Source organism: Zalophus californianus, chromosome 15 (genome assembly GCF_009762305.2).
Source record: "Zalophus californianus isolate mZalCal1 chromosome 15, mZalCal1.pri.v2, whole genome shotgun sequence".
NCBI classification, from domain to species: domain Eukaryota; kingdom Metazoa; phylum Chordata; class Mammalia; order Carnivora; family Otariidae; genus Zalophus; species Zalophus californianus.
In genome coordinates, this window is record NC_045609.1 from 78,911,174 (window position 1) to 78,933,136 (window position 21,963).

Here is a 21,963-nt window from a genome sequence, read left to right on the forward strand (position 1 = left end):
CTTCTCCCTCTCCCACTCGCCCTGCTTGTGTTCCCTCTCTCGCTATATCTCTCTGTCAGATAAATAAATAAAATCTTTAAAATAAATAAATAAATAAATAAATAAAATTACTGGGGAAATAATTAAGCATCTATAAAAATATTCACTTTAGACACCTTTAGTAGAAAGTGCTTATAACACACAGACTGGAGTCACAATACTAAAATTCTGAAAAAGGGAGGTATCTCTAATACCCTAAGGCATCCACTGTCACCAGCTGGTGTGTTTTTCCTGGGTTTTTATCCTCCCAGAACTGTGATCATGTCACATGCGTCATTTGCATCCTGTTTTTCTCCGTTCAACCCTACACTCTAAACATTTTTCTGTTAGCTCATCTTCATAACCATCACTCCTAATGGCTGCATTATATCACATTCTGCTCCCTCTTACCTACAAGCATCTAATAAACAATTTCAATTAATGAGTAAATGGACATACCATAATCGTCCAAATCATTCCCCTGCTGTAGGGTATTTATATTTTTCTTAAATGGAAACTACGTAAATTTGTATCTTCATGGTTATCCCATTTCCCACAATGCTGGACTATTCCTTAAAATAAAAGATTTTATATCTGCCAGTGCATGACACGGCAGGAAATAAACATAATGTTTTGTTTACAAAAAACAAGTCTTCCGAAATAAACCTGAACCATGACGGGGGCGGGGGGTGCTGTAAACTGGCTTTGTTGTTGTTCTGGAGGTGGGTGGAGGAATGACGAGGCATATAAGCACCTGGTAAAATTTTCAAACACATTAGTACAAACAGGCTCCCTCGCCAGCAGCGCCTGTGGTCGGTCACCAGTGTCTTGTATACTCTTCCAGACATTTTATCCAGATGCCAATGCCCACATACGCACACACAGATCTTTCTACACAAATAGCCCACCCGACACGCCGCATTCTACAATTAAAATCGGGGAGGATCCCACATCAGCATCAGCACTTGAGAGGCCGGCCCCAGTGGAACTGACCGCACTACAATGCTCCCTGGCACGGCATGCTGTCACATATTTAACCGTCTCCTACTGACTGAAGACGAAGACGGAGACGGACACGTTTCCCACACTTTGGGCCACGGCGAGACAATCATTATCTAGCACGTCCGAGCACCTGCGTGAAGGACAAGCACCTAGATGCTTCCCTGATGAATCAGAGCTGAAGTCCATTTTTAACTGACAGCCACAGCCCAAACCGGCGAGTCGCGTTCTGCACACCCGCCTCGGGACAGGACCTGGCCGGGGGCTCCAGCCGCCGCGCGTCGCTCGAGCCGCTTGGCCCGGGCCAGGGCGCCGCGACCCTCGAGGACGCCCGCCGGCCACGGAGCCCCCGAGGCCGGGACGCCCTCCCCTGCCCGCCGGCCCGCTCACCATTGGAGCGACTGCCCGACTCATTCTTGCAATAGCCGCAGCGGTAGGAGTCCTCGCCCTCGAAATACTCCACGATGCTGGGCGAAAGAGCAGCCCAGGAAGCCATGGCCCCTGCCCTCCAAACGCAACGCGACCCAGCCCAGCCCCGCCGCCGTCGCCGCCACCCCACAATGCTCCGCGCCGCCTGGGAGTCCCCAGAGGCGCGCGCGAAGCTGCTCGGGCGCCCGCAGGCCGGGTTCGCCAGGGGTCCCGCACGCTGACGCCGCCCGCGCCATCTTGACCGAGGGCAACCTTCCGCTATTTCCGTTCTTTCCCTGTCCCGGACCGCCATCTTCGGTGAGGGTGAGGAGGAGAGAGGAGCGTGAAGGGAAATAGTCGGGGGAGAAACGTCTGGGAGAGGGGAGTGGGAGCTTGGGGAGCCGGGCCTGTGAGCTCCCAGGCGAGGGGCTGGCGCGGGGCGCGGCTGGCGGTGCGGGGGTCAGACGCCAGGCGGCCGCGCCAGCCCCGCGGGTGGGGACACTCACCGCAGGACACCTTGCCCTCCTCGGAGTCGCAGTAGCCGCAGTGGTATCCAGCCTTGAGCCCCTTGTATTCCACCACCGAGGCCATGGCTGCCTCCAGGGTCCGCCGGGGCCAACCACGCCTCTCGGCGTCCTGGGGCCAACCTTGGCGGAGCGCGGGGGCCCGCGGCGGGAGGGGAGGAGGACGAAGCCTGGGGGGGTGCGTCCCAGCGCCGCGCCCCGCGCCGTTCCTCAGGGTCCCGGTCTCTGCTGGTGCAGAGGCCTGCAAGAGACCTTAGCGAGGGTGGTAGTCGTGCCCCGGGCCCCGAGTTAGGGCCAGCCCTTGGCGTGGTTAGGGCCAGCCCTTGGCGTAATTCCTCGCCAAGCATTTCTACAATCGCTCGTTGTCAGCGCCGTTTTACAGATGAGGAAACTGAGGCACGGAGGTTGTGACTCAGTCATTTTCTGCAGGTTTCAGTATAAAAGTTAGTATCTCGGGCCGTCCCTGACGGCCACCTGGGTAGCCAGCCCACAGCACGTCCGCTCGTCAATGCCATATACAGGTACACATGCAGGTGTTGTGTGAATGGCGGGCGTAGGTGAATTGAACACTTAAACGTTTTTAAAGCAAACAACTTTCATAGCTAGTAGCCGCCTTGTGCCACTGTAAGCCTATTGCCAGCACATCTTAAAACTGAAAGAGAAGATGAAAATCTTGATTTTTTTAATGTACAATTTTTTAATGTTATTTTTAAAGTTTTGTTTTTTTTTTAACTGTACAGGCCAAACGAAAGATTTATGTAGTTGAATTCAGCCTGTGGACTCCTAATTTGCAACCCCTATTTTATTTTTTATTTTTTTATTTTTTATTGTTATGTTAATCACCATACATGACCTCATTAGTTTTGGATGTAGTGTTCCGTGATTCATTGTTTCTGCATAACACCCAGTGCTCCACGCAGAACGTGCCCTCCTTAATACCCATCACCAGGCTAACCCAGCCCCCCGCCCCCCCCCAGAACCCTCAGTTTGTTTCTCAGAGTCCATCGTCTCATGGTTCATCTCCCCCTCTGACTTACCCCCCTTCATTCTTCCCCTCCTGCTATCTTCTTCTTTTTTTTTTTTCTTAACATATATTGCATTATTTGGTTCAGAGGTACAGATCTGTGATTCAACAGTCCTGCACAATTCACAGCGCTCACCGTAGCACATGCCCTCCCCAATGTCTATCACCCAGCCACCCCATCCTTCTCACCCCCCACCACTCCAGCAACCCTCAGTTTGTTTCCTGAGATTAAGAATTCCTATCAGTGAGGTCATATGATACATGTCTTTCTCTGATTGACTTATTTCACTCAGCATGACACCGTCCAGTTCCATCCACGTCATTGCAAATGGCAAGATCTCATTCCTTTTGATGGCTGCATGATATTCCATTGTGTATATATACCACTTCTTCTTTATCCATTCATCTGTCGATGGACATCTTGGCTCTTTCCACAGTTTGGCTATTGTGGACATTGCTGCTATAAACATCGGGGTGCGTGTACCCCTTCGGATCCCTACATTTGTATCTTTGTGGTAAATACCCAGTAGTGCAATTGCTGGATCGTGTGGTAGTTCTATTTTCAACCGTTTGAGGGACCTCCATACTGTTTTCCAGAGTGGTTGCACCAACTGCAACCCCTATTTTAAAGAGGATTTTTTTTTAGGGAGTAACAGTCTGGAGCCAAGTATAAAAATGAGTACCGCCAACAAGGTAATACTCCTTAATCTTTAGGTGCATAGATAATTTAGGATTGTCTTTATATTTTTCCTCGTCAACAGTAAAGCTGATTATCTTTTTGCAGTGTTTTAAAAAAGTGAAATCATGAAACTTGGAGAAACAGGTAAACTTTTGAGGTCAGTTTTGACATTCTTGACCCCAAGGTCCACTATGTTGGACACATGCCTGCTTAAGTTGAAGAGGTTTTTTTGGTAGCCCCGTGACCTGTTATATTACTAAGCATCACTTGTGCGTCACACAGTGGGAAAAAACCCTAAGGAATAGCTATGTAGCATGTCAGAGGTTCTCAGGGCCCCTCTAGGTTTCTCTAGTTCCTCCTCAAACTTGAAGGTTCCTTGCTACATATCAGTACCCATTAAGACAGACTTCATTCGTTTTGTCCATCATGGCAGATTTGAATATTCCTGGTCCTTCCCCAGAGGCTCTCATTTTGGAGGAACGTAAAGCCCTGTGGAATGAAACAAAGACAGCAGATGCCATGCTCAGACAGAAAGTAGGAGGCCAGGAGGCTTTTTACTTTTATTATAGTCCTGTACCGATTCACTTCTGTCTCCTTGTCCCAAACTTAGCCCAAGCCTTAGACCAACCTCTGCAAGGGAGTGCCAACCTAGAGCTATTATGTCAATGTCCTAGGCATGTGTATCCTTAGAGCAACTTCACAACAGAGGAAACGAAGACCGGAGAGGCTAAACAACCTACACAAGATCACACAACTAGTAAGAGACGTAAGAGGGTATGTGTGGAGGGCAGGGAGAGGCCAAAGGTAGAGGCTGGTCACTCCAGGTTGGTAGGTGGCAGTTTTTTTGTTTGTTTTTAGGATTTATTTATTTTACAGAGAGAGTGAGTGCACAAGCCTACATGCGAGAGGAGAAGGGGTAGAGGGAGAGAATATCCAAGCAGATTCCCACTGAGCGTGGAGCGCGACGTGGGTCTCCATTTCACAAGCCGTAAAATCAGGACCTGAGCTAAAACCGAGAGTCCGATGCTTAACCTACTGAGCCACCCAGGTGCCCCCGTTAGTGGAAGTCTTAATAAGCAAGGGGAACTTACGTATGAGGCTTGTCTTGGGCAGCAGCAAGATGAGTGGATCCCCACACAGACATACTAGCCGTCGCTGTTGAGTACCTGAATCTTAAAAGTTTGTATAGTGGGGCTCCTGGGTGGCTCAGTTGGTTGAGTGTCTGCTTTTGGCTCAGGTCATGATCCCGGGGGTCCTGGGATCAAGCCCTGCATCGGGCTCCCTGCTCAATGGGGAGCTTGCTTCTCCCTCTCCTTCCTGCTCCTGCTCTCTCTCTCTCTCGCTATCTCTGTCTCTCAAATAAATAAAATCTTTAAAAAAAAAAAAAGTTTGTGTAGAGAGAGGCCTTAACTGGGTCCAGTCAAGTGTACTGTGCAGGTGTTCTCACCATCACATCATTATGTCAAGGCAATATCCTTGCAGCAACCTCTGGGAGTGGAAGAGGCAAGTGGGACCCACATTTCAAGGACAGGGGAGGAGGCGAGGAGCCTCTGATCACCTGGGACCAGCTCATGGGTCAACTGGTGGTTACATCTTTTCAATGACCTTCCACAACAGAGGGAGAAAGGTGATAAAAATAAAATTGTGGAAAAGAAATCAACAAAGACCACAGGGCAGTGGTTCCTAGATGTCTTTATTTTGCTGAAATTTAGAGACAGTAAGTTTTCATCTTCCAGGCCTAAATGAGAAAACTAAAGCAGAGCTTCAGTTTCCCCCTTTTTGTGTACAGACATGGGAAGAGGACATTATTAGAATGTTCTTTTATTCATGAAATTGCCAGCAATAGATAGCTGTCTTTACTTTTAATTTCTTAATGAAATGAAATGCTGGCAACACTAGCATGTGTGGACCCATTAATGTTTTTTATATTACTGAGTGTGATATCAAGTCTGCAAAGCTGAGTGAAACTCAGTACAAGGCCCTGATAATGTGAAGGAATCTGCATGGGATAGGCCTAATTCATGTCCCTTAAAGGGAATGATGTGAAACACATTTCATTTTTTCTTCTGAAAAAAGTGTTTGAGTTGGGGCCTAAGTTAAGTCAGGGAAAAAAGAGTAAAATACAGAAAACCTGAGGCAGGGAAGAGGGGCATTCTAGGAAGGAGGTGTGGCATGAGCAGAGAGACAGGGTGTTGGATAGGAACACGAGGGGTCTCAGGTGCTGGTGATGGTGGAGTCCTAGAAGATGCTTTCCTTGTGGGCCATTCACTGCCAAGATTCCTCAGATTTGACTTTTCCCTCCCAACATGTAAATATGTGCTCTCCAAATTGGTAGTGTAAAAATTAATAAGAGAAACCTCATTTAGAATGAGAGTGAGAGAGCTCTCATGCCCTTATCATTAATTGCAGACCCAACAGTAAGAAACATCTTGCAGGGTGGATACTATTTTACTACCCAGCAGGAGGAAGAAAGTTCTTTCTCTTCCCCTGGCAACAACCCAGCCAATCCACTCTACTTCAAAACTCCAAAGGACTTTTTGTTTATTACCACCCTCCTAAATTCCTCCTTTCCTCTATAAAACAGCGTTCCTCTCCTTTGTTTTCTGGACTAGCCTGTGGTTTTGCTGTGGCTTGCTTATCCAAGATTGCAGTTCTCTGCTATCCTCAAATAAACCCATTTTTGCTAGGAAAATAACTGACAGTTTTATTTTTAAGTTGAACAGTAGCTACTAGCCACTCATGGCTATTGAGTACCTAAAATATGCCTAGTGAAGCAGGGGAACTGAGCTTTTTATTTTAATTTATTTAAATTTATTTGAATTTTTAAATTATAGTGGTGTAAAACATAAGGCAGGATAAATGCCAAAAATGTAAGCATAATCATATTCAAAATGTATAAAAGCAAAGACAAGCAAAACTCTTGAAAAAGCCAGAGGAAAGAAAACCCTTACTAATAGAGGGGCAAGAATAAGAATTACGTTGGACTTTTCTTTGGAAAGCATGCAATCAAGAAGAGAGGGAAGTGAAATATTTAAAGTGTTGGGGGGGGAGAAAAAAACACCAACCTACAATTCTGTATCCAGCGAAATTATCCTGCAAAAGTGAAAGAGAACTATAGCCATACCTCAGAGATATTGGGGTTCAGTGGCAGACCACTGCAGTAAAGCAAATATTGTGATAAAGCAAATCAAATGGATTTTTTTGGTTTCCCAGTGCACATAAAAGTAAATGTGCGATGGCATTATGTCTTAAAAAAAGGTGCATACCTTAATTTAAAATGCTTTATTACTAAAAAATGCTAACCACCAACTGAACTCTCAGCCAGTCATCATCACTGATCGCAGATCACTGTAACAAATACAATAATAACAAATTTAAAACACCAGAAGAATTACCAAAATGTGACACAGAGACATGAAGTGAGCAAATACTGTTGGAAAAATATTGCCAGTAAACTTGCTCAATGCACGGTTGCCACAAACCTTCAATTTAAAAATACACAATATCTGCAAAGTGCAGTAAGGTGAAGCTCAATAAAACAAGGTATTCCTGTAGAGACTTTCTCAGACAAACAAAAATGGAGGGAATTTGTCACCAGTAGACCTAATTTGCAAGAAATGTTAAAGAAATTCTTCAGAAAGAAGAAAAATGATATAGGTCAGAAACTAATTCACATAAAGAAAGGAAAAGCATTATTAGAGAAGGAACAAATGGAGATAAAATCAAATTTTTCATTTTTAAAAATTTAATTGCTCTAACAGATAGCATGGTCAAAATAATAATAGCAGCTTGCATACAGTAATTTTGTAAGTTTATGGGTAAGTGAATAACAGCAATGTTATAATGGATGGGAGGGAGGAAATGGGAATACTCTTTTAAGGTACTTGCACCGCCTATGAAGTGATGTAATGTTATTTGAAAGAGAACTTGGATTAGTTGTGAATGTATAGTGTAAACTCAAGGACAACCATTTAGAAAAGAAAAAAAAAATTGCTCTGCTTAGAGAGGAGAAAAAAGAATTATGAAATGCACAGTTAAAACCAGAAAGGCAGAAAAAGAGTGGAAGACAAAAAAAAAAAAAAAGAAAGAACAAGAGCAATGACTAGAAAACAATAAAAATATATTAGATATTAATCCAATTATATCAATAATCACTTTAAATGTCAGTGGTTTAAATGTACCAATTAAAAAACAGACTGTCAGACTGAATTAAAAAAAATAAGACCCAACTATTTGTTATCTACCAAAAAAAAAAAAAAAATCCACTTTAAACATAAAGATAGATTAAAAGTAAAAGGATCAAGAAGGATATACTGCCTTTAACACTAGTCAAACAAAAGCTGGAGTAGCTATATTAAATTCAAAGTAAATTTCAGGGCAAGGAAAGTTAGGGATAAAGAGGGACATTACATGATGGCTAGTGGTCAATTCTCCAAGAAAACAACAATTTTAATGTATATGCACCTAGTTACAGAGTGGCAAAATACGTGAGGTGAAAACTGAGACTTGCAAGGAGAAATAGATGAATCCACTATGATATTTAGAGACTTCTGTACCCGTGTATATTGGTAACTGACAGATCCAACAGGCAGAAAATTTGATTGAACTCAACAACACCATCAATCAACTGGATCTAACTGACATCTATAGAATCCTTAATCCAATAGCAACAGAATACACACTCTTCTCAAGCTCACATGGAACATTTACCAAAATAGACCACCTTCTGTGCCATAAACAAACAAGTTTAAAAGAACAGAAACCATACAAATTATGCTTTCAGATCACAATGGAATTAAACTAGATATCAACAACAGAAAGGTAGTTGGAGAATTCGAAAATATTCAGAGATTAAACAACATACTTCTAAACAACTCTTGGATCAAAGACGGTCAGAAATATTTTGAACTAAATGAAAATACAATTGACCTTGAACAATGCTGGGGTTAGGGGTGCCAGCACCCGCACACACAGTCAAAAATCCTCATATAAATTTTGACTCCCCCAAAACAACTACGGATACCCTACTGTTGACCAGAAGCCTTACCAATAACATAGTCTTAATTCATATTTTTGTGTTACATGTATTATATACTGTATTCTTACAGTCATCTAGAGAAAGATGTTATTAAGAAAGTTACAAGGAAAAGAAAATACATTTACAGTACATATTTCTCAAAATCCACAAATAAGTGGACCTCTGCATATGTGTTGTTCAAGGGTCAACTGTACAACTTACTTTGTGAGATGCAGCAAAAGCAGTGCTTAGAGGGTATTTATAGCATTGAATACATATATTAGAAAAAAGATCTTAATAATCTAAGCTTCTACCTCAGGAAACTAGAAAAAGAAAAGCAAACTAAATCCAAAATAAGTAGAAAAACAAAAAATTAAAGCAAAAATAAATGAAACTGAATACAAGAAATCAATGGAGAAATTCAACAAAACAAGTTAATTCTTTGAAATGATCAGTAAGATTGATAAACCTCCAGTGAGGCAAATTAAAACAAAATGAGAAGAACATTGCCACTATTAGAAATGAAAGAAGGACCATCATTACTGATCCCATGGACATTAAAAGTATAACAGGAATATTATGAGCAAGTCTATGTCCACACATATGATTACCTACAGGAAATGGATTAATTCCTTGAAAGATACAATCTACCAAAACTCACACAAGAAGAAAAACATAACCTGATTAGGCCTATATCTAAAGAAATGGAATTAATAATGAATAACCTTTGAAAACAGAAAGCTCCGGGGCCAGATGGGTTCATTGATGAATTCTACCAAACATTTAAGGAAGAAATTATACCATCTCTCTATAGTCTCTTCCAGAAAATTTGCTTCTGCAAAGGGAATTTTCTAAGCCATTCTATGAGGCCAGCATTACCTAATATCAAAACCAAAGACATTACAAGAAGACTACAGACCAGTATCTCTAATGAACATAGATGTAAAAATCCTCAAAAAAGAATTTTTAAATGGAACTCAACTATATATAAAAAGAATTACATATTATTATACCTTTCAAAACAATGTAATCCATGTCATCAACGTGCTAAAGAAGAAAAATCATATCAGTAGATGCAGAAAAGGTGTTTGGCAAAGTCCAACACTTATTCATGATAAAAGCTCTCAGCAAACCAGGAATAAAGAGGAACTTCCTCAATTTGATTTGATAAAGAACATCTGCAAAAAGACCTACAACTACTTTCTTGTACTTAATGGTGAGAAACTAGTTGCTTTCTCAATTAGATGATGAACAAAGCAAGGATGGCCCCTCTCACCACAGCTACTCAACATCATGCTGGAAGTCCCAGCTAATGCAATAAACAAGAAAAGGAATAAAAGGCTTATAGTTTAGGAAGAAAGGAATAAAACTCTTTTTGTCCACAGATGACATGATTGGCCAAATGGAAAATTCCAAATAACAACAATAAAAATCTGGAACTAATAACCAATTATAACAAAGTTGCGGGATACAAAGTTAATATAACAAGAACCAGTCTCTTTCCCGTATATCAGAAATGAACCATTGGAATTTGAAATTAAAAACACAATACCAGGGGCACGTGGGTGACTCAGTCAGTTAAGCGGCTGCCTTCGGCTCAGGTCATGATCCCAGAGTCCTGGGATCGAGCCCCACATCGGGCTCCGTGCTCAGCCAGGAGCCTGCTTCTCCCCTGCCTGCCATTCCCCCTGCTTGTGCTTGCTCTCTGTCTTTCTCTCTCTAGCTCTCTCTGTGTCAAATAAATAAATAAAATCTTTAAAAAATTATATAAAAAAACACAACATAATACCATTTACATTAGCACCAGAAAAAAAAAGAAATACTTAGGTATAAATCTAACAACACATGTATAGGATCTATAAAAGGAAAACTACAGACCTCAGATGGAACAAATCAAAGAAGATGTAAATATATGGAGAGATGATCCGTGTTCATTGACAGGAATATGAATGCTGTTAAGATATCATTTCTTCCCAACTTGATTTTTAGATTCAGTGTAATCCCAATAAAAGTCTCAGCAGTTATTTTGTGCATATCGACCAATGGACTCCAAAATTCATATGAAGAGGCAAAAGACTCAGAACAACCAAAACAATGTTAGAGGAGAAAACAAAATCAGAGGACTGACTCTACCAGACTTTAAGATTTATTATAAAGCTACAGTAATTAAAACCGTGTGGTGGGTACCTGGGTGGCTCAGATGGTTAAGCGTCTGCCTTCGGCTCAGGTCATGATCCCAGGGTCCTGTGATCAAGTCCCGCATCGGGCTCCCTGCTCCTTGGGAGCCTGCTTCTCCCTCTGCCTCTCTCTCTCTCTCTCTCTCTCATGAATAAATAAATAAAATCTTAAATAAATAAATAAATAAATAAATAAATAAATAAATAAATAAAACCGTGTGGTATTGGTGAAAGAACAAATAGATCAACAGAAGAGGATAGAAAGCCCAGAAACAGACCCACACAAATATAGTTAACTGATCTTTGACAAAGGAGCAAAGTCAATTCAATGAAGAAAGGATAGCCTTTTCAAAAATTGGTGCTGGAACTGGGCATCCACATGCAAAATAAATTAATAAATAAATCTAGACACAAACCTTATACCTTTAATAAAAATTAACTAAAAAATGGATCATAAGCCTAAATGTAAAGCACAAAACTAAAACCCCTAGAAGACAACATAGGAGGAAATCTAGGTGACCTTGGTTTTAGTGATGACTTTTTAGACAGAATGCACAAACATGGCCCATGAAAGAAAAAATTAAGTTGTACTTTATTAAAATTAAAAACTTCTGCTTGGCAAAAGACACTGCAAAGGAATGAAAAGACAAGCCATAGAACGGGACAAAGTCTTAGTAAAACACATTCCTGCTAAAGGACTGGTATCTAAAACATATAAAAAAAAAATCTCAAAATTCTAAATAAACTGCCATCATATGATCCATAATCCTTGGAATATAACCAAATAGTCGAAGGCTTATATCCACACAAAAACCTGCACACAAATGTTAATAGTAGCTTTATTCATAATTGTCAAAACTGGAAGCCAGCAAGATGTCCTTCAATAGGTGAATGGATAAACCAGCAATGGAATATTGTTGAGCGATAAGAAGAAACAAGCTATGTATGAAGCCATGAAAAGACATGGAGGAACATTAAAAGCATATTACTTAGTGAAACAAGCCAATCTGAAAAGGCCTTTTCAGCATGAAAAAAGTCATACCATATGATGCCAACTATATGACATTCTGGAAATGGCAAAATATGAGACAGTAAAAAGATCAGTGGTTGCTGGGGTTTAGGATGCAGAGTGAGGGAGGGACAAATAGCTGGAACATGGGATTTTTAGGGCAGTGAAACAATTCTGTATGATGCAGTAACGATGGACACCTGTCACTACACATTTGTTAAAACCCATGGAATGTACAAGACAAAGAGTAAAAAACTCAGTGTAAGCTATGGACTTTAGTTAATAATAATTCGGCGATATTGGTTTGTCAGTGATAACAAGTATACCATACTTGATACTATACAAGATATAAATAATGGGGGAACTCGGAGGGTGAGAGTACTTTTTAATCAATATTTCTGTAAACCTATAGGCGCTCTTTAAAAATTAAATTTATTAATGAAAACAGAACAGCAGTATAAAAAATTTTAAGTTGATTGCAGGTTGAGATGATATTTTGGATATCATGGGTTAAAATACATTACTAAAATTAATCTTGCCTCTTTCTGTTTACTTTTTTTAACGTAGCTCCTAGAAAACATTAAATTACATCTGTGACTTACGTTCTATTTTCATTGAACAACGCTGGTCTAGAACCAGGTTCTCACAACGCCAATGGATGAACCCAATTCTCTACCTGCCTCTGCTTCCAGGCCTTATGGTTTCAGAATCTTTTCTCTCATGCCACTTCTTTTTAATAATTTTCCTATTTTTTTATTAATTTTATTTTATAATGTTATGTTAGTCACCATACATTACATCATTAGTTTTTTTTTTTTAAAGATTTTATTTATTTATTTGAGAGAGAGAGAATGAGAGATAGAGAGCACGAGAGGGGAGAGGGTCAGAGGGTCAGAGGGAGAAGCAGACTCCCTGCTGAGCAGGGAGCCCGATGCGGGACTCGATCCCGGGACTCCAGGATCATGACCTGAGCCGAAGGCAGTCGCTTAACCAACTGAGCCACCCAGGCGCCCCAACATCATTAGTTTTTGATGTAGTGATCCATGATTCTTTGTTTGTGTATAACACCCAGTGCTCCATGCAGTACGTGCCCTCCTTAATACCCATCCCCCCAACCCCTCCCCTCTAGAACCCTCAGTTTGTTTCTCAGAGTCCATAGTCTCTCATGGTTCATCTCCCCCTCTGACATCCCCTTAATAATTTTCCTATTAACAAAGTTCTCTGTTTGTTTGGGGAAGTCACCATAATTCCTCTACATCATATTCTGGTTCTGGTGTTGCTCCCCACATGTGGTACCCTGCCTGTTCAACTTCCTCTAGCAACCACTGACAAGTCACTTCTTGCTTCTTTGGTCTCAGGAGTGTCTCCCATGTTTCTGCCACTCTACTCAGAATGTGCTCCCCAGCAGGTCCTCCGTGTTCAGTCCCACCTCATACTGATGACTCCTGCCCTTTGTTTTCGACCCGTACTTACACGTCCCTTTTGTATGGCTACGTCATACATGTGCACTTGTGTCTATTTCTTGCCTTCCTCATTGGGTTGTGAGCTCCACAAAGGTGAGGGCTGTATTTCCACCCCTCCCATTTTCCAAGGATGTGTGGGATAGCATGTGGAAGATCACTAGCTTGGCTTTTAGACATCCGTGTTCAAGTTTCAGTCTCCCACTGGGCAACTGTGTGGCCTTGAACACATCACATAACTCTCTTAGCCACATTTCCTCCTATGGAAAATTGGCAGAAGAATAATAACATTACTAAAGAGGGTAGTTGGAGTGTCAGTGTTTTATGTTTAGATACTATCAGAGAAACTTCTATTTTTTATTTAAGTCTGTTTTCAAACTCCGGCAAAATGGGGTCAGCAGGCAGTGTGCAGTTTCCAATGCCAACAGTTAGTCTGTGATGACACTCTGGTTTGTTTCAAGTTCCGTGTCATGAGAAGTGGTTAACGATAATTTCGGCTCAGGAACCACTAACCTCTCCTTCCCCAGGGCGGATTTCTCATAACTACTCAAACACATTTCATGACTTTTGACAAAAGATTAAAATTTAGGTATATGGTAAAATACTTGTTAGCAAAGAGTTCTTTTTATGTTTCTCATAGAAAGACACAGCTCAGGCCACCTTTTGTTTATGTTAGGGCGAAGTCTAGCTGATAGGTGTTTCAACCTGATTTGCTGTCAAAAACATTTATCTCCCTGGCTTATAGTCTTCATCCCTTGTTTCTCTTATCAGGAAAAAGAAACAGTTCAAAGCATAATACTTAAATAAAAAGTACTTTTAGGTCCACATGATTGTCTTTTTTGTTTTATTTTAATTAAGCTGATTTCTTACTTAAAAAGAGGCTCATATTAGTAATTGCACATTTTTCTTTATCAAAAAGGAGGCTAGGGGTGCCTGGGTGGCTCAGTTCGTTAAGTATCTGCCTGACTCTTGATTTTGACTCAGGTCATGATCTCGGGGTCCTGAGATTGAGCCCTGTACTGGGCTCCATGCTGGGTGTAGACAGCCTGCTTAAGTTTCTCTCTCCCTCTCCCTCTGCACCGTCGCCCCCCACCGCTCATGCTCACTCTCTCTCTCTCTAAAAAAAAAAAAGAAAGAAAAGAAAAGCTATATTCAGTTTTCAGGAGGGTAAATGAGATATTACCCTTTAACACTTTATTTTTTTTTAAGATTTTATTTATTTATTTGAGAGAGAGAGAGAGAACACAAGCAGGGAGGACAGCAGAAGGAGAGGGAGAAGCAGGCTTCACACTGAGCAGGGAGCCCAGTGCAGGGCTTAATCATAGGACCCCAGGATCATGACCTGAGCTGAAGGCAGACACTTAACCAACTGAGCCACCCAGGTGCCCCTTCCTTTTAGCACTTTACACAGTGCCTGGCTCAGAGTCAATGAATACTAGGAACTTGGGGTGGTATGATACTGTCACATCACAGGCATATACAAATTTTGGCTGAACAGCACGTGAGTTTGATATCTGAGTGACATGATATTTTATCAGTGTTAAAATGGTATCTTGTGAATATTAAAATGTAGGTTGTAATGTAATTCAAGGTTTTGGTATGAAAATCAACAGAAATCACTGTCATGACTTGCTGTTTGAAATTCTTTGATTTTTGATAAAATACCCATATTTACTTTCATAACTGTTTTATTTCTTCTTTTCTGAATGAGTTCAGGGCTGTGGTGTCAAGACATCTCTGCATACAGCATATTGGGGAGGGATAGATTTTATTCTTAGTAAGTAAGAAGCCAGGTTGTAATTAATCACTATATTTTCTCCTTTAACATTTTAAGAAGTAGAGACATTTCAAGAAGGAGAAACAATGAGGACTTTATTTGGACATCTGCAGCTTAACTATATGGTGACAAGTCTTGAATATGCAGAATCATTTCATTAATTTTATTTGACATTGGTGTATTGTCTGCTTGTCCTTAAGTAATGACCAGGTATGAACATAATTCAATATGTAGCTAAAAGTAGATTAAAGAGGAGTAGAGCTCAAAAGCTCCATAGCAGCGGCAACATTTAGCTAAGTGACACACCAGCTGAGGGATGGTGAGACCACGTGACCAGGCCACCCACACACTTGTCCACCCTCTGCCAGCTCCTGGGACTGTGCATGCAGGATCCCGCCCTCCCTCCAGCTCTCCATAGGTTACATTTCTATGGAAGATACATATCTCCCACCCCCCAAAAAGCCCAGCCAGACAAAAATGACAAAGATGCTCCCATTGCCTTGGAAGATGCTTTCTCCGGCTACACCGAGAAGGGCTGTCCTATCTGTGAAACACAGCGCCTTGCACTTTCTGTCCGCGGTCATTCAGCCCAGCTCACACTGGATGCATTCCCTGCCAGCCAGACGATGTCTTCACCTACCACCTCACCGTAGTCTCAATCTAGGATGGTGATGACACATACAAAAGCTTGTGACTGCCTCTGGTTGCCCTAGAAATCAACCCAAGGCATCCTGAAGGATCAACAGTGGAGAGTTGGAAGTCTGAAAGAGGGCCGGGAAGGTGCTGGCTGGAGAAGAGTACCTTTGCAGAACAGAGAATGAGAGACTGGAGCCCAGCCCTGGGAAAGCAGACGCTGTGAGGAAGAGGGCGAAGGAGCAAGTATGTTGTTCGCAAAGCTGGCGATGGATAGGACACTGGCGGAAAAAAAGGACACGGAAGATCCGCAGCACAAGGCTATTCGCGGGTTGGCCACGGGTGCCGGGCGGGGAGGGTGCCGGGGGAGCCCAGGGAAGGACTGACTGGCAGCGCGGACCCCACCCTCACGCCGTCCCCCGGTGACAGACTCAGTATGGTTGGATCTGAGTGCAGAAGAACAGTAGGTATTATTTCCTTCCATTTTGAGTTAAAGGCAGGAGAACGTTCGATTATCTGGGAAGGAGTGTAGCACAGGAAAGAAAATGATGAGCTCTGGAGTCGCGCAGGCGCACATCCTGCCTCTGAAACTGACGAGTCACGGAACCTCTCTGGCCTCAGGTGTCTTTGCAGTGAGACCTGATGAATGCCTCCCTCCCGGACTGTTTGGGAGACGAAGTAAAAGGACCCATTTAAGGCCCCCGCACATCACCCAGTGTATAGTAAGCTCAGTAAATGCTGTTATGGAGATAATATAAGAACCTCATGGAAAAGAAAAACATGAAAGCGGAAGTAGGAGTCTGTTTAAGAAATTAGCTTTACTTACGCGGTAACTATAGTTTTGTTTTTTATCTGTCTATACTATAAAATCCTCTTTTGCTGCAAAGAGAAGTCAGAGAGGGGAGCCTGGGTGCTTCAGTCAGTAAAGCATCTGCCTTGGGCTCAGGTCATGATCTCAGGGTCCTGGGATCGAGCTGCGCATCGGGCTCCCCTGCTCAGCAGGGAGTCTGCTTCTCCCTCTGCCCCTCACCCTGCTCTCGTGCTCTCTCTCACTCTCAAATAAATAAATAAAAGCTTAATAAAAAAGAGAGAGAAGTCAGAGAAACAGAATATTACATACAACCCAGGTTGCTAAACACAGAATCTATTTGCTAACTAAGCAGGTTAAGAAATAAGAGTTCTCCAGGATAACTAAATGTGACTACAAATTTCTCGACTGTATTTTTCTGCATTAAATTAAAAAAATTTTTTTTCTTCCCATCAAATTGTTTTATTGGCTATTTAAAATATAAACATTTGACAAGAATCATGAAGTGTTACAGTTAGCTGTTGTAGGAAATTAATGATAGCTTATAAATTATACTATTTATAATTTTATGCCTAACTGAACTTAAAAGGGACTGACTAGCTTTGAGAACTTATTTTCTCATCTAAGGCAAGGTTCTTTGTTCTACGAACAATTCCACAAACCGTGGTTTGTGGAATTTGAAATAGCAACTCAGCCTCCCCTCTGCAGTGTTAAAATAAAGGTATTTCTGTTAGCCTCAGCCTCAAACTCAGTATGGCTCTTTGTTCATATTTTTATCAGAGAGAATTCCTTCCTTGCTTCAAGGAAAGCCATAGTCCTGCCTATTGGCACAGAGAAATGCCTCTTGCTATTGAAAAGCGTGTGACAAACGTGAAAAGCGAGTCCCAAATCAACTCCCTACCTCAATTCACACCAGGGCCAGGTTTCCTGAAACCTTTCTCCAAATCCTAGTGCGATTTCTCTTTTTAATCTTCCAGATTGGCCTGGGCCAGAAACACTCAGGACCCTCAGATTGCAGTGGGTTCCCAGGCCCCACCAGAAAAGAAGATTAAGGTGAGGAAATATGTTTGCAGTGAACTTCGGAGTCAGTAATACCATCATAAAAAGTTTCTCCCCAAGGCAGAAAGGGCCTGAGTATTTCAAGCCAAAGTGCTTTGTCTGTTGGGCTTGGTTCCGGCTAGACAGCACTGAACAAAGCAAACATCGCTTGTGCCCCCACAGGGCTGGGGCAGGTGAGGGACATGGACGTTAAACAGACAGTTACCACAAATTGTGATAAGGGTCATGAGAGATGGGGTTTTATTTGAACGAATACATGGAAGGTCTGAGGAAGTAACCTTTAAGCTAAAACCTAAAGATTACGTGCATAGTACTGTAGTCAGTCACTGTATTGTGTGTTTGCGAGTATATGAAGGAGGGACCTGCGAAAATACTCAGATGGCAAAAAGAAAATGGTTTTTGAGGAACAGGAAAGTCAGTGTGGCTGCAGCAGAGTGGACAAGCAGGTGAGCTGAGAGGCAGTCAGGGGCCAAATTATGAAAGCCATACTGGGATTTGGGATTTTCTCCTCAAAGCAACAGGATACTCTCCCAGGTTTCAATGCAGGGAAGGGACGTGCTCAGATTTGTGTGATACAAAGATCCCTCCGGTTGCTGTGTGCACGGTCTGATGGGGCTGGGGGCAGAGAGAGGGAAGCGCGGAATCAGGGAAGCTAGAGAGGCTGCTACCCTAGGGTGGGGGCATTTTGAAGTTAGTAGGGACAGACTGAGAAGGGGGAAAGAGAAGGAAGCACTTTGGAAGAAGAGCCAAGTGGAGATGTTAAGTAGATCATATCTAGGGGTGAAGTTGAGAGGTGAGTACAGGTCAGTCTCGTGTGCCTCGATGGTCTTGCTCATCCCTTACTGCCCCCTCTCGAGCAGTCTGAGACACGTGGTAGGTCACCTTGCTGAGTGAATGAGACTGTCCATGCCCAAGAGAGTCTATGTTCTAAGATGAGAATATGCTCGTCTTAAGTGACAATTTCTGTTGTATTTTCTTGCATTACATTTAAAAGACAGAAGCAGCAAAGTAGGGGGAAGGGTGTGGCCATGAGGTAGGAAGAGAATGAAGGGCTATTCAGTCACCTGGGGATATTTGGCTAATGGCTGGAACAGTCTCGGGGGGCAGGGGGGGCCCAAGATCACCTTGGTCACATGCCCTTGGCCACAGCCTGGAAGCCAGAGGAAAGTAAAGTACTCAACTCTGTAAAATGCTGCTGAGGTCAAGTATGACAGGGACAGAGACAGGACCACTGAATTTGTTGCTGTGGAGATCCTTCACGACCTAGACGAGAACAGTCTGGGTGCAGTGGGGGCCTGGAAACCCACCTGAGGAGGACCGAGGGGGAACTGGGAGGTGGGGAAGTGGAGAGGGGTTCTAGGTGTCTGCTTCATCGCACACGGTGAAAGGGAGCCAAATGGGATGTGCGGCAAAGGAAACATTTCCTTTTCTGCTTAAAGATGATATATATACTGGAACATATTTTTATGCTGATGGGAGTGATCCAGAAGAGGGGAAATTTTGATGAAGCAGGAAAGAGAATTTGGTAAAAATTTGCAAATTAAGTTCCTGAAGCTTCACAAGGACAGATGGGAGAACTGGCTTTTGATAGACAAAGGGGCAATGTTTCCATTCTAAGGGCAGGGTCCAGGATCCATGCATGGTGGTGGTTCTGGCAATGGGAAGAGGAGGGCGTTCCTGACCGAATGCTTCTGTTTTCTCAAGGAAGTCTAAGGCGAACTCTTCAACCAGAAGGGCACCCTGGGGAGGGGAGTGTGGGGGGTTTGAAGAGAAAGCCAGGGATCATGGCTAAGAGATCCCCCCACCAGGGACCTGGTGCCAGAGTGCCAGGCAGAGCTACTAGCCCCTTGTGATCTGTATCATGGCCTCTAAGAAAGGACATCCAACTTAAAAACCTTTTAACACTTCCCTCTGACAAGAGTTTAGGTGGTGTCCATTCTTCACAAGTGAGGACATTTTTGCTCCAAAAGTCTCAGCAGGAGAATGAAACACTTCATCAGCTCAAAGCCATGTCTTTTGACTTCCAGTTTGCCAAAGCAGAGGCATACTACTATCGACGACATCAAGAAATGATGCTGGGAGAAGCATGGAGATACATCATGGTTCCAAGGTGGGAAATTAAAATAGAGAGAGAGAGACCCCAACGTGAAAAAACAGGAGATGCTAAAAGATGGGACTTTTAGTGCCTGAGAGGGAGCTGGGCCACATAGAGGAGCACATATACCAAGCGAAATGAGCCAGAGGCCTCAGAGACCACAAGTATCGGCTCCTCCCTCAAAAGATTCCAAGTGAAACAGTCTTCCCCAACATACTAACCCTAGGGAAGGAGGAAAAGACTGAAACAATCCAGAAAACCCACAAAACTAAGACCACAAAGCACAGGGTGACCTGGGCAAAGGAACAGATCAAGGGGCATCAGGATCGAATGATTCAGGGGAGAGAGCTCACGGAGCAGAGAAGCGAGAGACTGCGTGCTTGGAAGATCTTTGCCCCTACTCCTCCTCTCCACAGGCCTGCAACACACAAGGAGGAAGAGAAAGAATTTGAACGGATCACAGCCTGCCCGACTGCCCAGCCTTACCAGGAAGCACTCATCAAAGTGACCATCCTCATGGAAAAGTCCAGAAAAGGGGATAATGTAAAAAAGCCCCTCCGATGAGAGCTCTTGAGTATGCCACCATTTTTGAGAAGTCAACTAGAGAAAAATAAAGTTTATTTTCTGGATTATTTTATTTTTTAGGCTGGCATACTTTGACAACGGTCAGGGCAGTAAAATCCCACACCCTGCATTATGCTTCTAAGTTTGTTTGCATCAAACTTGGGGGGAAAAAAGTTAAACCGAGTGTTTATTTCAGCTATCTGCATAACTATCCCAAAACTTAGTGACTTAAATCCACCACTATTTTATTATGTCTCACAATTCTGTATTAGGAATTCAGGCACAACTTGGCTAGGCGATTTTTCTCCCCCATCCCACACCGCCAGAGCTGCTTGGGGATATTCAGGTGACAGCTGGACTAGAGGGTACAGACCGCGTGCCCTTGGGGTTGACTAGAAGGCTGGGCTTAGTCAGTCCCAGTCCCCGTCTCCTCTCTCCATGTGGTTTCTGGCCTTATTACACCGTGATTCCGGCTCTGGTGACATGTCAGGCTCCACAAAAGTTCTTTTGACCTCGCCTCCGCAGTCCTAGAACATCACTTCTGCCATATTCTGTTGCTCAGACAAGTCACCAAGATCAGCCTAGACTCAAGGTGGGGAGGAAACAGACTCTTCCTCTCAAAGAAATTTGCAGCCATCTTTTAATCTACTATTCCAAGGCTCTGAAAAGTCCATCACACACATCTATCCTTCTTTATCCTTTCTATTGTCTTTTATGCTAACACTGCTCATAAAAACTAAACAAGTATTTTTATACAAAGAAACTGACAATTCCACAGCTCCTGGATTGATCTTGACTAAAGAGACCCTGGTCCCTCTCTGCAGAAGTAAATATCGACCAAGGGTTTAAAAGCTGTTGCAATTATGCAGACAACATATTATCTTGTATTCTCGAATGCACCTGTAATTTTATAGCATGTCAGAAACCTAAGCCCTAGCCGGAGAGAGACCCAAGATTCTAGGATTTAGCCCCTCAAGGAGCTTACAATCTACCTGGAGAGAACAGAAGTCAAAGTGGCCCATGCCCGGGTCTGTGCTATGGAACCCCGGATGGAGAATACAGACTACAGAGTAGGGCAGCTTATGGGCAATGCCAGTCTGAGAATACTCACCCTGGGTGAGAAGTGCTTGGGCAGGGCAGTTAGGACAGCAAGGCCTGGACCCAAACCAGCTACCGTCAGCACAGAAATAAGGCACACCCAGGCCCTGGGGGAACTCCACTGGAAAACGCGTGCGAACAACGTGACAAGCACAGACAGGGTAACTGAGGTAAGAACGAGATGCTATTAGAACACAAATTTCTGGAGAAAAGAAAGACTTTGGGGATGTTACATGTGTTTGATATTTAAATGATAACATGTATTAGTTGTTTTTTTCCTATTCAAAAGTTTACAATTTTTTTTTTTAAAGTAGGCTCAATGCCCAACATGGAACTTGAACTCACCACCCCAAGATCAAGAGTCGCATGCTCTCCCTACTGAGCCAGCCAGGGGCCCCTCCTATTCAGAAGTTTAAAGAAGAGAAAGGGGCCCATAATCTCCCTGCCCAGATAACTTCTGTTGATACTTTTTTGAGATTTATTTACTTGAGAGAACGAGAAAGAGAGAGAGTGAGCACGCTAGCAAGGGGAGGGGCAGAGGGAAAAGCCGACTCTCTGCTGAGCAGGGCGCATGACTCGGGGCTTAATCCCAGGACCCTAGGATCATGACCTAA

At 42.9% G+C, this 21,963-nt stretch overlaps 1 protein-coding gene and 1 long non-coding RNA gene across 9 annotated transcripts in view; one reads left to right on the forward strand and one right to left on the reverse strand.

Annotated features, from left to right (window-relative positions):
* ATE1 (arginyltransferase 1) overlaps positions 1 to 2,084 on the reverse strand; it is a 180,571-nt gene extending 178,487 nt beyond the window's left edge. For 5 of the 8 annotated variants that reach the window (XM_027596199.2, XM_027596193.2, XM_027596191.2 and 2 more), the window contains exon 1: positions 1,408 to 1,649. In XM_027596199.2, the coding sequence (XP_027452000.1) occupies positions 1,408 to 1,513 (106 nt within the window). In that variant the 5' untranslated portion in view covers positions 1,514 to 1,649. Of the gene's footprint in view, positions 1 to 1,407; positions 1,650 to 1,931 lie in introns of those variants that run through there. The other 3 variants (XM_027596197.2, XM_027596198.2, XM_027596192.2) reach the window with 2 other exon arrangements.
* On the forward strand, positions 1,602 to 20,319 carry LOC113923449. Its single transcript, XR_003520331.1, has 3 exons — positions 1,602 to 1,743; positions 17,511 to 17,586; positions 19,620 to 20,319. It is a non-coding gene; the product is annotated as an uncharacterized LOC113923449 (long non-coding RNA).
* The last annotated feature ends 1,644 nt before the right edge of the window (positions 20,320 to 21,963 follow it).